We start from the raw sequence: 15,045 nt of genomic DNA, 5'->3' as shown, positions 1-15,045 counted from the left end.
ATCACCTCAGATGGGGACTGCAGCCAAGAAATTAAAAGACGCTGGCTCCTGGGGAGGAAAGCTATAACAAATCTAGACAGCACACTAAAAAGCAGAGACGTCACTCTGCCAACAAAAGGGTGTATAGTCCAAGCCATGGTTTTCCCAGTTGCAATGTACGGCTGTGAAAGTTGGGCCATAAGAAAGGCTGAGCGCCAAAGAATGGAGGCCTTTGAACTCTGGTGCCGGAGAAGACTCCTGCGAGTCCCCTGGACTGCAAGGCGATCCAACCGGTCAGTCCTGGAGGAGATCAACCCCGACTGCTCTTTAGAAGGCCAGATCCTGAAGCTGAAACTCAAGTCCTTTGGCCACCTAAGGAGAAGGAAGGACTCCCTGGAGAAGAGCCTGATGCTGGGAAAGATGGAGGGCGAGAGAAGAAGGGGACGACAGAGAAGGAGGTGGCTGGATGGAGTCCCTGAAGCAGGAGGCGTGAGCTTCAATGGACTCCAGAAGATAGCAGAGGACAGGAAGGCCTGGAGGAACGTGGTCCATGGGGTCGCGATGGGTCGGACACGACCGCAGTTAACAACCCAATTCAGCAAAGCCTCCCATTTTACTTCTGCCTTCTGCAACCAGACGTAACTTCCCCACTGTCAAATGATCTGCACCTTGAAAACCAAGAATCGTGGCAGATATTAAAAAAACACCTACAAGGCGCATGGGGACAACAGAGCATTTATTTACATTTGGGCTCAAACAGGACAGTAAAAATACAGCGTGGCTGGAGCAGATCCCGTGGGGCAGGGGAGAATGACCCACTCAAATCAAACCCAAAAGTTCACCCCCCAAGGAGTCCCTCGGCCCAATCTCGGTCCTGGCTGATGGGGCCTCGGTGTGGTAAGCGAGGAGGTAGCCAGGAGTAGATAGCCAGTCTTTGGGTCTTGGGAGAGAAACCCTTCATCCTTCCAGGCAGGGCAAAAGCTGGGGAGAGGGCCGAGGAAGGGAAGGGGCTGTTAAAACAGAGGTCATAACCGGTGAGAAATGCATTTTGACCTCTTTTTTAAGATACGTTCACCGAAAATGGGAAGCACACGTCGGTTTCACCATCAGGCCCAAAAGAATGGAATTATTTTTTTTATTTTTTTAAAATCCTCAGAGGAAAACCCTGTGAACTGCTCTAGGGTTGGGGGTTTTTGTGTGTGTGTATGTGTGTGTGTGTGGGAAATCTCACTGCAACTTGTGTTTTTTTCTTCGGCGGTCTTAAAAACAAACAGACAAACAAAAAAAAAAAAACCCATTTTCTGTTGGCACAGAAATTAAAAATAAAAGGAAAAACCCAAGGAGCGCCTTTAGTGGGGTTGTTTGTTTGTTTTCCAGCAATTCGATTTCGGGGTGATTTTTGCAAACCCCCTCCAGCATAAGCCAGTTTTCCAAATTGATTCCCCCCCACACACACACCAGTCAGCATCAGGATAAGATGGGCGGTCCTGTGAATTAATCAACTCCCCAGGTCATGTTCCAAATACGGCGACCGATAAAAGAGACAGGACCGAATCTCTTGCTTTCTAAGGACCCAGCTGAACAGGGGAAGGACGGAGGTCTGCTCACTAGAGTGGGGTGCAGGGCAGGGGAGCATGGGTGTACAAATACTTGGGGAACCGATGGCAGCGATTCCCGCAATGCAGAGCTGGCCCCAAGTCCTTCCCTCGCTTCCCCCTTGCTAAAATCTCTTTCTGAGCCATGGATTCCTTGGCACATGAACACGGCAAAAATGGCTGATCTGTTCGCTGTTGTTTTTTTTTGGTTTTTTGGCTCAGGGTCTCTTATAATCCAGAAGATTTGTGTGTGGGGGGTGGGGTGGGGTGGGGGGAAAGTCCCAAAATTTTTCCCCAGCATGTCGTCGTCCTCCAATTTGCTGACTTGTTCGGATCCACAGTCCCGCCGTCCTTTATCGTTCCTCCTGTTAAAACGCGAGCTGCCGTCGCCGTCTCTACCCAATTTTTCGCCACGAAAGAGAGCGAGACGGTGAGAAGATGACGACGGTTTGAACGCCCCTTCTGGAAAAATTGCACTTTTTTTATCTCGCTCGGAAAGAAGCACATCCGCAGCTCCGGATTGAGAGAGTTGCTGAAAGCCGGTTGATCCGAGGAAGGTCAGCAAACCAAGTGTTTAGGCGTCCTCCAGGCACGGCGGCATCCACCGTCTCCTCCCCGGCAAACGGCGACGGGAGAACTCCGGAGGGACCGCTGCCATCGTGGGTGACTGGTCGAAAAAATAGACAGAGGAATATTCGTCCAAAGGGATGGACTGGCGTGTTTTGTTTTTTCCTTAAAAATCCCTTAGATCCAGAATAGCGTAGAATTAAAAGGTAAAGAATCCATACACCCATCCCTCCAGGAGGCTCCCCGATTCCACGGATATTGTGCCAAAAATTACATTCCAAGAGTTGAACTTTTTTTATTATTATTATTGTTATTGTTTCCTGCGTCCTGCTCCCAAAGGATTTATCCTGTCCTTGGGAGAAACAGGAAAAAAAGTTCCCCGCTTTCCTTCCCAGGAAAGAAAACCAAAAGCCTGGTGGTGGCTCGGTGGTTCGTCCGGGCGTGCCGGCATCTTCAGTCTATTTTCACCGCGGCGTAAATTTTGCGGACAAACATGTAAGCTGCATAGAAGCCGATGGTCCCGGTCAGGAGCCAGAAGGACAGCACCATGAGGGCAGTGTAGCCGAAATACAACAGGGAGGGGATGAATTCCACAATGTCCAGCTGGAAGAGAAGAAAAAGGGAGTTAGGGGGAGGGAAATTAAGGGGAGGGGGGAGAGCTGAACCCCAACAGTCCCCTTCAGGGAGGCAAGGAAGGACCAGGGAGGACAGGATAGCAGCCTTCTAGTATCTCAGGGGCTGCCCCAAAGAAGAGGGAGTCAAGCTATTCCCCAAAGCGCCTGAAGGCAGGACAAGAAGCAACGGGTGGGAACTAACCAAAGAGAGAAGCAACCTAGAACTAAGGAGAAACTTCCTAACAGTGAGGGACAATTAACCAGTGGAACTACCTGCCTCCAGAAGCTGTGGGTGCTCCATCACTGGAGGTCTTCAAGAAGAGATTGGACAGCCATTTGTCCAGAATTGTATAGGGTTTCCTGCTTCAGCAGGGGGTTGGACTAGAATAGGGGTCCCCAACCTGTGGGCCGTGGCCACTATTGGGCCGTGGCCTATTAGCCACCAGGCCGCATGAATGGCTGGCAATTGTGGGAGCGTGTGTGGGCATTGCGTCCCCAAACAATAGGTTCACTTAACAATGGTGAGTTCACTTTATGACCATTGCCTTTGGTTTATAACTGCTGCAAAAACAATGGTAATCGTGAGGGCAGTGGTGTAGTATCCTGCTTAACAGCCAGCATGGCTTAGGTCAGTGGTGGCAAACCCATGGCACGGGTGCCAGAGGCGGCACTCCGAGCCCTCTCTGTGGGCACGTGCGCCGTCGCCCCAGTCCTAGGCCTTCAGCTGGGTTTTATAAAACCTTTTCGCTTTAGGCCTCTGCCGCCGTGTGCAAAAAAGAAAGAAAAAGGTTCAATCAATCAGTCAATTTCAACTTCTCGCGGAAAAAAAAAAAGATCTTGCAAAGTTGGAATTGATTGATTGAACTTTTTAGTCCCACCCAGTCTGCCTTTACCACCGCAGCCACGCCCACTCAATGGGCAACACCTACCAGGCACCTGACCAGTTATTTTAAAATAAATAATAAAATAAAATAAATAAAAATAATAAAATAAAATACTAAATAGAATTATAAATTAAAATAAAAAGAATAAAAATACTAAAATAAAATAAATAAGATAAAAATAAAAATACTAAAATAAAAATATTAAAATAAAAAAATAAAAATACTAAAATAAAATAAATAAAATAAAAATGAAAATAATAAATTAAAATACTAAAATAATAAATGAAATAGTAAAATAAAATAAAATACTAAAATAATATAAAATAAACTAAAATACTAAAATAAAATAGATAAAATAAAAATAAAATTAAAACAATAACATAAAAATAAATAAAATAAAAATAAAAAGGAGTACCTTATTCACGAAGTAGAAGACGGCATAGATCAGCACGTAGAAGGCGGATCCTCCGGAGACCAGGAAGGTCCTCCACCACCATCGATAATCCTGCCAAAATGAGCAGACCCACCTTGGATTACCTCCAGTTACAACCGTCATTTAGTGACCGTTCAAAGTTACAAAGGCACCGAAAAAAGGTGACCGGCAACCGGTCCTCGTCATTACAACCATCGCAGCATCGCCATAATGGGTCACATGATCAAAATCCGGGCGCTTGGCATCTACCTAGGACGGTTGCAGTGTCCCTGGGTCACGTGATCACCGTCTGTGACTTTCTTGGATGGCTTCCAACAACCAAAACCAATAGGCAAAGCCAGATTCACGTAATGATCTCATAATTGGCTTAACGACTGCAGTGATTCACTTAAGAATGGTGGCAAAGAAAGGTCGTAGGAGCCCTGGTGGCACTGTGGTTAGAAGGCAGGATTGCAGGTTGACTCTGCCCACAGCCGGGAGTTCGATCCTGACCAGCTCAAGATCGACTCAGCCTTCCATCCTTCCGAGGTCAGTAAAATGGGGACCCAGATTGCTGGTGGCAAATAAGGCTGACTCTATAAGCCGCTTAGAGAGGGCTGTAAAACAGTGTTTCCCAAACTTGACAATTTTAAGGCATGAGGACTTCAACTCCCAGAATTCCACAGCCAGCAACACTGGCTGTGGAATTCTGGGAGTTGAAGTCCACATGCCTTAAAATTGTCAAGTTTGGGAAACACTGCTGTAAAAGAACTGTGAGGCGGTAGATAAGTCTAAGGGCTCTTGCTATAAATGAGGCGCAAGAGCATTTAGCCTTATACATCGCCCCGTGGCGCTTTACAGCGTGGTTTACAAGGACAGCATTCTTGGCATGTTGCCCTCAACCATCTAGGTCCTCATTTTACCGAACTGGGAAGGATGGAGGAAGGCTGAGTCAACCTTGAGCCGGTGAGAATCGAACTGCTGGCAGTCGGCAGAGTTAACCTGCAATGTGGCTGTTATGGTTCCGGCTAATGAAACATTTCAAAGAACTTCCAGGCATTTATTTTCCTAAAAGTCTTTTATTGAATCGAAATGTCAGCACAGGCACAACGGAAGGATGCTAGGATCTAAGTTCTCTTCCTCTGAGCAGTTAAATTACCAGCATGTTCTCTCCCTAAATTAGCCGTCATATATCACATTATCCAATTAGTGTGAAGGTCATAGGTTTTCTTCCTCTTTCTTTCCCGGGCTTTACCCCCAACCCCCCTTCTGCTCTGTATTAACCCCACAAATACCAGACAGTTCTGCATATTGTCAAAAGCAAGAATATACAATATTTGCAGCGTTGACATCGGCATTCTAACTACGTCGCTATCCAACATCCCGAACCTCAGAGAGCACCAAGGACCCCCCACAATTATCTTCCTCCTCCTCCTCCTCCTCCCTTCTAGCACTGATGATGTTCCCTAGTCAGGTCATGAAACGTCTGCAAGAAAACCACCCAGCTCAGAGAGCACCAAGGAGCCCACAATTATCTTCCTCCTCCTCCCTTCTAGCACTGATGATGTTCCCTAGTCAGGTCATGAAACGTCTGCAAGAAAACCACCCAGCTCAGACAGCACCAAGGAGCCCACAGTCATTCCTCCTCCTTCTCCTCCTCCCTTCCAGCACTGATGATGTTCCCTAGTCGGGTCACGAAACGTCTGCAAGAAAACCACCCAGCTCAGAGAGCACCACGGACCCCACATTTCAACCCGAGCTACCAATATTCCCTTCTACTGGGTCTCCCACTGCAGCGGTAAATACTTTCTCTCCGATTTCCTTCTCTGGGTCCCGATCCCTACACCTAGCTCTGCAGGACACAGACTCCTTCCTTGCACCTCAAAGGCCGGGGATTCTGGATCCGTGGCAGACCTCGGTTCCCCAACCCTGCGACCTGCCCCCCCTCGTCCCCCCCCACCTTACCTCGGCACAGAGCTGGAAGTACACCATGACGATGCTGATCTGGGAACAGGAGACCACCAGGATGATGAACACCAGGAATAAGAAGCCAAAGAGGTAGTAGAACTGATTCTCCCAGATGGCCTGGATCGAAGAAAGACCGGCAGATACTCAGGATCTTGGTTAGGACTTTTAAAACTCTTCAGGAACTATCTCACCCCCTCTGTGGATCTCCCCTCGAGGGGGTAACGTGCTCCAGAGGGCAGGGGCCACAGCAGAAAAGACCCTCCCAAAATTCTTTGGCCAACTGGGTTCTCAGCAAGCTCCATCATCCAGGTCCTGGTTGTTCCAAAGGTGCTTTATTCAAAAGACACCTGGAGTTCCTTGTTTCTTCCCCTTTTTTTTTCTCTTGGAAGATGTTTCTATCCCCATCTGAGAAGCTTCTTCAGGTTCTGACTGGATGGTGGGGAAGGGAAGGATTTATACTCCTTGCAGACAGCTGGTCCTTTGCACCCTTTTAGAGAGTCATTGAGGCCACCTGTGTCCTCAGTTTGTCCCAAAGGTGCTTTTTCATGAAGCAACTGGACTGTTTTTCTCTGAAGACCTTTCACTCCTCATCCCAGAAGCTTCCTCTGGATGGTGGGGAATGGAAGGGTTTATACTCCTTGCAGACAGCTGGTCCTTTGCCTTCTTTTTTTTTTTAAAGAGAGTCGTTGAGGCCACCTGGAGGTTTATCTGTGCCCTCGGGGTCACCCGAGCGTTGCAAATGGGGGTGGAGCTTTCTTGGAACCAGGGGTCCAAGAGGTCAAAATTGAACCACCCTCCTTCAACAGAGGGGGAGGGGCACAACATCATCTAGCTCCAGTCTACCACACGGTGCTTCCAGGAAGGCTCCACCCCCATTTGCACCGCTCAGGTGACCCTGAGGACACAGGTAAGCCTCCAGGTGGCCTCAAGGACTCTCTCAAAGACGGCAAAGGACCAGCGGTCTGCAAGGAGTATAAATCCTTCCCTTCCCCTCCATCCAGTCAGAACCTGATGAAGCTTCTGGGATGAGAAGCGAAAGGTCTTCCAAGAAAAACAGTCCAGTTGTCTCCTGAAAAAGCACCATTGAGGACACAGGTGAACCTCCAGGCGGCTTCAACGGCCCCCTAAAAGATTGCAAATGACCAGCTGTCTGCAAGGAGTATAAATCCTTCCCTTCCCCATCATCCAGTCAGAACCTGAACAAGCTTCTCAGATGGGGATAGAAACGTCTTCCAAGAGAAAAAAAAAAAGAGAAGAAACAAGGAACTCCAGGTGTCTTTTGAATAAAGCACCTTTGGAACAACCAGGACCTGGATGATGGAGCTTGCTGAGAACCCAGTTGGCCAAGGAATTTTGGGAGGGTCTTTTCTGCCGTGGCCCCTGCCCTCTGGAGCACGTTACCCCCTCGAGGGGAGATCCACAGAGGCCCTCATCCTGATTAGCCTGGGGTCCTGATGGGTCAGTTCCACGCTGGAGGGAGTCAGTGGGTTAAACACCACTCACCATCATCCCGTCGTAAGCCAATTTTATTAATTTTAATGCGAATACAGGTAGTCCTCAACTTACGACGGTTCATTGAACGGCCACCCAACATTCCAACGGCACTGAAAAAAGTGACTTGCTACTGTTTCTCACTTAGGACCGTTGCAGCCCCCCCCCGTGGTCACGTGATCAAAATTCGGCCGCTTGGCAACCGGCTCGTATTTATGACGGTTTGCAGCATCCCCAGTATGTGTGTGTGTGTGTGTGTGTGTCTGTGTGTGTGTCACATGATCCCCCTTATGCGACCGTCCGAGCAGCAAAGTCAGCGAGGGAAGCCAGATTTGCTTAACGACCGTGTGACTTGTTTAATAACTGCTACGAATTGTTTAACGGGGACAAGGAAGATCGTAAAGCGGGGCCTAATTCACAGACGTCTCGCTTAGCAACGCCAACGTGGTCGTAAGACGAGCACTGCCTGTTCTTCGTTGTTTTGCATTTAAAAAAAAATCTGGCTGGAAGTCGCCCCGAGTCTCTTCACAGCGAGAGGGCCAGCGTAGAAATTTAACGATTCGCTAACTGGAATAGAGAACAACTTGTGGAGAGTGCGATAGGAAGCACCACACTGGGTTGTGAGTTCTCGGTCTGGGCAAGGAATATTTCGCACGAAAGGCGCAAAAGCGGCTGTGGGCCGGAGGGAGGGTGGGTGGGAACACAGGACTTACGCTGAAAATGAAGAAAAGTTCAATAAACATGGCTCCAAAAGGCAGAATTCCAGCCATCAGGATCCTAGGAAGGGAGGGAGAGAGGGAGGGAGGAGAAAGTGTTATGATAGAAGCCTGTGATCTTGTTCAAACGGATCGTTACAAAACTGCTTAAATAAAACCAATAAAATAAAAGGCTGTTATCGCTGTTTAAATAAATAAAACGGCTACTTATTATCCTCCGTTTAAATCGGGGGTGGGTCTTCAAACTTGGCCCTTCGATGACTTGTGGACTTCAACTCCCAGAATTCCTCAGCCAGGCACGCGTGCCTGGCTGAGGAATTCTGGGAGTTGAAGTCCACAAGTCATCGAAGGGCCAAGTTTGAAGACCCCTGGCTGAAATAAATAAACTCTGATTTTATTATCCTCGGTTTAAAACACACACAAGGCTTTTCTGAACTCGGATCAGCACCTAGCTAGGTAGAGTCAGTAATACTTTCTGCTCTGCTGATTCGTTATTGTTATTGTAATTATTAGATTTTTTTTTTGATTCTGTCTTTTCAACTATGACTCAAGGCGGCAAGCGTATCTCCTTCCTCCTCCTGTTTTCCCCACAATGACAACCCTGCGAGGTGGGCTGGGCCAAGACAGAGGGAGTGGCCCAAAATCACCCAGCCAGCTTTCCTGGCTAAGGCAGGACTAGAACTCACCGTCTCCTGGTGACTGGCCCAAAGTCACCCAGAGGCTTTCATGCCTAAGGCAGGACTAGAACTCACCGTCTCCTGCTGATTGGCCCAAAGTCACCCAGCCAGCTTTCATGCCTAAGGCAGGACTAGAATTCACCGTCTCCTGGTGATTGGCCCAGAGTCACCCAGCTGACTTTCATGCCTAAAGCAGGACTAGAACTCACCGTCCTCTGCTGATTGGCCCAGCCAGCTTTTGTGCCTAAGCTGGAACTAGAACTCACAGCCTCCTGGTCCCTAGGCCAATCCCTTTCACCACTATCCCAAGCTGGCTCTGTTATGACAGCTACTTTAGTTCCTATCCCCGACTTGCGACCAGATTGGCCCGGAAGAACTCACCCCACAAACCGGTTCATGTACCACCTCTGCTCCGGGATCTGCCTTGGGATCTGATTGGTCCGCACGGGATTGTCGTAGGGCTGCTTGCGGAAGCCGAAGTAGTAGCCCAGGTACACCAGGGGCAAGGAAATCCCGAACCACATGCAGAGCAGCGCCACCATGGTGGGGAACGGGACCTGGAAGTGAGAGCCGGATCCTCAGACTAGGGGTCTTCAAACTTGGCCCTTTGATGACTGGTGGACTTCAACTCCCAGAATTCCTCAGCCAGCCACGCTGAGGGGAAAGGGAGAGGTTTCCAAGCTGAGCCACGCTGGCTTAGGAATTCTGGGAGTTGAAGTCCACGAGTCATGAGGGGGCCATAATTCCCCCATGCTGGCTCAGGAATTCTGGGAGTTGAAGTCCACGAGTCATGAGGGGGCCATAGTTCCCCCATGCTGGCTCAGGAATTCTGGGAGTTGAAGTCCACGAGTCATGAGGGGGCCATAGTTCCCCCATGCTGGCTCAGGAATTCTGGGAGTTGAAGTCCACGAGTCATGAGGGGGCCATAGTTCCCCATGCTGGCTCAGGAATTCTGGGAGTTGAAGTCCACGAGTCATGAGGGGGCCATAGTTCCCCCATGCTGGCTCAGGAATTCTGGGAATTGAAGTCCACCAGTCATGAGGGGATCATAGTTCCCCCATGCTGGCTGAGCAATTCTGGGAGTTGAAGTCCATGAGTCATGAGGGGGCCATAGTTCCCCCATGCTGGCTGAGGAATTCTGGGAGTTGAAGTCCACCAGTCATAAAAGAGCCCAGGTTGCCTACCCCTGGGCTAGGAGAACAAACCCACCAGGACCAGATACGGCCACCCATCTGTATTTAAGAGACAAAAGCCGCTCTTTTGAAGACAGCAAAGTCCACCTTTTGGACAGAGAGGACCGCTGGTTTGAAAGAGGGGCCCAAGAGGTCATCTAGCAGCTCACAGGTCCCCAACCTTTTGGGCACCAGGCACCGGTTCCTTGGAGAAAGGTTTTTCCGCACACCGGAGGCTGCGTGGTTTTGTGTGCTGCCTGCATCTCACGGATGGGGCTTTGCTTGTTTGTGCGGACCGGTTGCTGGCATGCCGTGGCCCGGTATCGGGGTGTTGGGGATCCCTGATCTAAATTAAAATTAAAAGGCCCTCTCTCAACAGAGGGGGAGGGACACAACATCATCTATTTCCGGTCTACAACACAGTCCTTTCAGCGGTTCCAAGAAGGCTCCACGCCCATTTGCACCACTCAGGTGACCCTGAGGACACAGGCCAACCTCCAGGTGGCCTCAATGACTCTTAGAGAGAGTACAAATGACCAGATGACTGCGAGGAGCATCAATCCTTCCCTTCCCCACCGTTCAGTCAGAACTGAAGAAGCTTCTGGGATGAGCAGCGAAACGTCTTCAAGGAAAAAATCCTGAGAAAAGCACCGTTGAGGTTTCTCTCTCAGACCCACATCACGGAAAGGAGTAAGCCACAGGGGGTAGCAAGGAGAGACCTACCGCCCCCGAGGAGTGTTTGCCCCAGATGAAACAATTCAGGATGAAGCATATGCCAAAGACGACCCCGGGATACAGCATGGCGGTCTGCGAGGGGAAGAATAAACCAAGGTTAGTGGGCTCCAGCTGCGGAAATCTTCTGGTGCCACCCCTGTTTGTGTGCCCGGCAGCCAAAGGGCTCCGGTTCTTCTTCCCGCAATGCTTAAGTCAGCATGAAGAATGTGGCATGGACAGGTAGTCCTAGGCCAGGGGTAGGCCACCTTGGCTCTTTTATGACTCATGGACTTCAACTCCCAGAATTCCCAAGTCAGCCACGCTGAGCGGAAAGGGAGAGGTTTCCAAGCTGAGCCAGGCTGGCTCAGGAATTCTGGGAGTTGAAGTCCACGAGTTCATTAGGGGGCCATAGTTCCCCCATGCTGGCTGAGGAATTCTGGGAGTTGAAGTCCACCAGTCATAAAAGAGCCAAGGTCGTCTACCCCTGCCCAAATGCCTGAATTTTGATCATGTGACCGTGAGGAAAAAATATTTAAATATTTAAACCAGGGGTCTTCAAACTTGGCCCTTTGATGACTCGTGGACTTCAGCTCCCAGAATTCCTGAGCCAGCATGTCTCAGCTTGGAAACCTCTCCCTTTTCCCTCAGCATAGCTGGCTCAGGAATTCTGGGAGTTGAAGTCCACCAGTCATAAAAGAGCCAAGGTTGCTTATCCCTGTCCTAGACTTACAACACACAATTTAGCCCAGACGTTTTGTTGCTAAACAAGACAATTGTGAGTTTGTCTCACTTAAAAGTTTACCATCTTTCCTGCACATTTATTAAGTGAATCACTGCAGTTGTTAAATGAGTAACACCCTACTAGCCCTGATGCCGTTACCTAGCTGGGTCATGAAACGTCCACAAGAAAACCATCCAGCTCAGAGAGCACCAAGGACCCCTCAGTCCTCCTCCTCCTCCTTCTCTCCTCAAACTCCACTCTAGCCATGACAACATTACCTAGTTGGGTCATGAAACATCTACAAGAAAACCACCAAGCTCAGAGAGCATCAAGGACCCCCACAGTCCCCCCCTCCTCCCTTCTAGCTCTGATGATGTTGCCTACTTAGGCCATGAAACGTCCATAAGAAAACCACCCAGCTCAGAGAGCACCAAGGACCTTCAGTCCTCCTCCTCCTTCTCCTCCCTACTAGCCCTGATGACGTTACCTAGTTGGGCCATGAAACGTCTGCAAGAAAACCACCCAGTTCAACCCAAGCTGGAAATATTCTTTTCCACTGGGGCCTGTTTTCTGTTTGGGTTGAAATCATCTTCAAACTCCCGTCGCTTGCAAGGCAGTAGTTCTCCACCTGTGGATCGGGACCCCATTTGGGGTCAAACGACCCTTTCACGGGGGTCGCCAAACAACGCAGTCCGCCATTTCCCCCCCCCCTTTTCCTTAGCTGTGCTCCTCCCTTTTATTCTATTGGCTTTTGAAAGCCAATAGAAGAGACTCTCTTGAATAGAGTTTAATTCTGTTGGCTTTCAAAAGCCAATAGGAATTGTCCAGGCTGTCTCTGCCCTGCTGAGCCCGCCAAAAGCCCCATTCTGCAAATGGTGCTCCACCAGTTGAGTAGTCCTCGACTTACGACCGGTTGAGCAGTCCTCGACTTACGACCGGTTGGGGGGGGGGTCGCGGCATTAAAAAGGTTGAGAATCACTGCCCCAAGGGATTTCCTCTCCCTGTCTGACCCCAGTTAGGCCCCACCTTTTAGTCCTGACCGACAGCCCCCCCCCCAAAACCCCTTCCCCCTCCCCACCCAGAGGCAGCAGCTCCACTCACGCAGAAGGCGCCTTTTTTCCACCGATGCCCTTTGAGGGTGCGGTACAAACGGCCAGCCGAGAAGCCCCCGAAGACCCTGTGTGAAGAGAGAGCAGGGTTACTCCCCTCCCTTTATGGACCCCCCACCCCCGGGAGGAGGGGCGCCCAGGCAGCAACTGCGCTTACTCACCCCATGAACATGAAGAGGAAGCAGGCGGTGGTCATCAGAGCCCCTCGGCTGGAGGGAGACAGCATCCCCAGCATGGCCACAACTGGAAAAACAAGAGGGAAGCGTTGGGGTTTTTTAAAAAGGCCGCTGTCCTCGGGGGTCGCACGAAGCCGCTGGCGGGCCAGGATCCGTTTCTCTTGGTTTTTTCCCAACCCCACCACCTCCACCCCCACACCAGCTGCAATTCAAACCCTGCATTTGAATTGATGTTGAGATGTTGAGACTCTAGTCTAGAAAGAGTGCAGAGAAGAGCAACCCAGATGATCAGGGGACTGGAGGCTAAAACACGTAAGGAATGACTGCTGGAATTGGGGATGTCTAATTTAAGGAAGAGAAGGACGAGGGGGGGATAGGATAGCCGTCTTCCAATATCTCAAGGGCTGGATTAGTAACGAGGAAGAGAAGGGAGAGGAGGGAGAATGAGAAGGGAGATGAAAACGGAGGAGGAAGAGAAGAATGTGTAGAGAAGAGAAAGAGGAGTAGAGAGGAGGAAGAAGAACATAAGTAGACAGGAGTAGGAGGATAAGTAGAGGAGAAGGAGGAAGATAAGTAGAGAAGAAGAGGAGGATAAGTAGAGGAGAAGGTGGATAAGGAGGATAAATAGAGAAGAGGATGATGTAGAGAGGAGAAGGAGGATAAGTAGAGAGGAGGATAAGTAGAGAAGGAGGATGAGGATGAGAAGGAGGAGGATAAGTAGAGAGGAGGATAAGTAGAGAGGATGGTAAGTAGAGAGGAGGAGGATAAGTAGAGAAGAAAAGAAGTAAAAGTAGAGAGGATAAGTAGAGGAGAAAGTGGATGAGGAGGATAGAGAAGAGGATGATGTAGAAAGGAGAAGGAGAATAAGTAGAGAGGAGGATAAGTAGAGAAGGAGGATGGTAAGTAGAGAGGAGGAGGAGGATGAGAAGGAGGATAAGTAGAGAGGAGGAGGATGAGAAGGAGGATAAGTAGAGAGGAGGAGGATGAGAAGGAGGATGGTAAGTAGAGAGGAGGAGGAGGAAGATAAGTAGAGAAGAAGAGAAGTAGAAGTAGAGAGGATAAGTAGAGGAGAAAGTGGATAAGGAGGATAAATAGAAAAGAGGATGATGTAGAGAGGAGGAGGAGGATAAGTAGAGAAGGAGGAGGATAAGTAGAGGAGTATGAGGATAAGTAGAAAGGAGGAGGATGAGAAGGAGGATGGTAAGTAGAGAGGAGGAAGAGCATAAGTAGAGAAGAAGAGAAGTAGAAATAGAGAGGATAAGTAGAGCAGAAGGTGGATAAGGAGAATAAATAGAGAAGAGGATGATGTAGAGAGGAGAAGGAGGATGTAGAGAGGAAGATAAGTAGAGAAGGAGGAGGATAAGTAGAGAGGAGGAGGAGGGTAAATAGAGAAGAAGAGAAGTAGTAGAGAGGAGAAGGTGGATAAGGAGGATAAATAGAGAAGAGGATGATGTAGAGAGGAGAAGGGGGATAAGTAGAGAGAATAAGTAGAGAAGGAGGAGAAGTAGAGAGGAGGAGGAGAAGTAGAGAGGAGGAGGATGAGAAGGAGAAGTAGAGAGGAGGATGGTAAGAAGAGAGGAGGAGGATAAGTAGAGAAGAAGAGAAGTAGAGGATAGGTAGAGAAGGTGGATAAGGAGGATAAATAGAGAAGAGGATGATGTAGAGGGGCGAAGGAGGATAAGTAGAGAGGAGGATAAGTAGAGGAGGAGGAGGAGAGAGGAAGGGCACAGAGGAGCATCATGTTTGTGTTTTGGAAGCACCCTGGGGTCCCCTGGGGCCACAGAGACCAGGCAGGGCCTCCCGAACCAGCAGGTAACCGCCTGGCCGGAGGAGTTGGGAACTGCCATTTCGTGCCACTGGGAGAGGCTGGGAAACAAGACTGGTGGGGAGGGGGACTAAGTGCCCAGCCCTGTCTGGGTTTTGTGGTCCCCCAGCCTCTCCACACGGCAAAACGCTCAGCCCTGCCGGGCTGTACTCACAAATCACAATCAGGATCATGCAGAAGAGCTGGATGCCGGAGCCCAGCAGAGAGCTGAGGATCATGGGATACTGCGGAGGCCGGAAGACGTCCCCGTGCACCAGCTTCCACCCGGATTCCTCCATGGTGTCTTCCTGCAGCGGGCGAAGAGGGCCGCACGATCAGCCGGCAGTCTGCGACAAACCTCCCCTTTTTACCCACACACACAAGTACCCGCACAAAGACACGCAACCAGGTCATGGTTGTCCCAGAGGTTCTTTGTTCCCAAAAGG

At 49.7% G+C, this 15,045-nt stretch overlaps 1 protein-coding gene across 1 annotated transcript in view; it reads right to left on the bottom strand.

Annotated features, from left to right (window-relative positions):
- Positions 1 to 698: 698 nt before the first annotated feature.
- Positions 699 to 15,045, bottom strand: part of TM9SF4 (transmembrane 9 superfamily member 4) — a 45,149-nt gene continuing 30,802 nt past the window's right edge. Inside the window, exons 10-18 of the mRNA XM_039318894.1 lie at positions 14,775 to 14,907; positions 12,781 to 12,862; positions 12,612 to 12,687; positions 10,799 to 10,882; positions 9,285 to 9,460; positions 8,224 to 8,287; positions 6,017 to 6,136; positions 4,055 to 4,144; positions 699 to 2,744 (exon numbers count right to left, since the gene is read on the bottom strand). Of these exons, the coding sequence (XP_039174828.1) occupies positions 2,595 to 2,744; positions 4,055 to 4,144; positions 6,017 to 6,136; positions 8,224 to 8,287; positions 9,285 to 9,460; positions 10,799 to 10,882; positions 12,612 to 12,687; positions 12,781 to 12,862; positions 14,775 to 14,907 (975 nt within the window). The 3' untranslated portion in view covers positions 699 to 2,594. The remainder of the gene's footprint in view (positions 2,745 to 4,054; positions 4,145 to 6,016; positions 6,137 to 8,223; positions 8,288 to 9,284; positions 9,461 to 10,798; positions 10,883 to 12,611; positions 12,688 to 12,780; positions 12,863 to 14,774; positions 14,908 to 15,045) is intronic.

This window comes from Crotalus tigris, unplaced genomic scaffold (assembly GCF_016545835.1).
Source record: "Crotalus tigris isolate CLP2741 ecotype Arizona unplaced genomic scaffold, ASM1654583v1 scf7180000021643.52994198:917841, whole genome shotgun sequence".
Taxonomy (NCBI): domain Eukaryota; kingdom Metazoa; phylum Chordata; class Lepidosauria; order Squamata; family Viperidae; genus Crotalus; species Crotalus tigris.
This window is presented reverse-complemented; position numbering and strand designations above follow the sequence as displayed.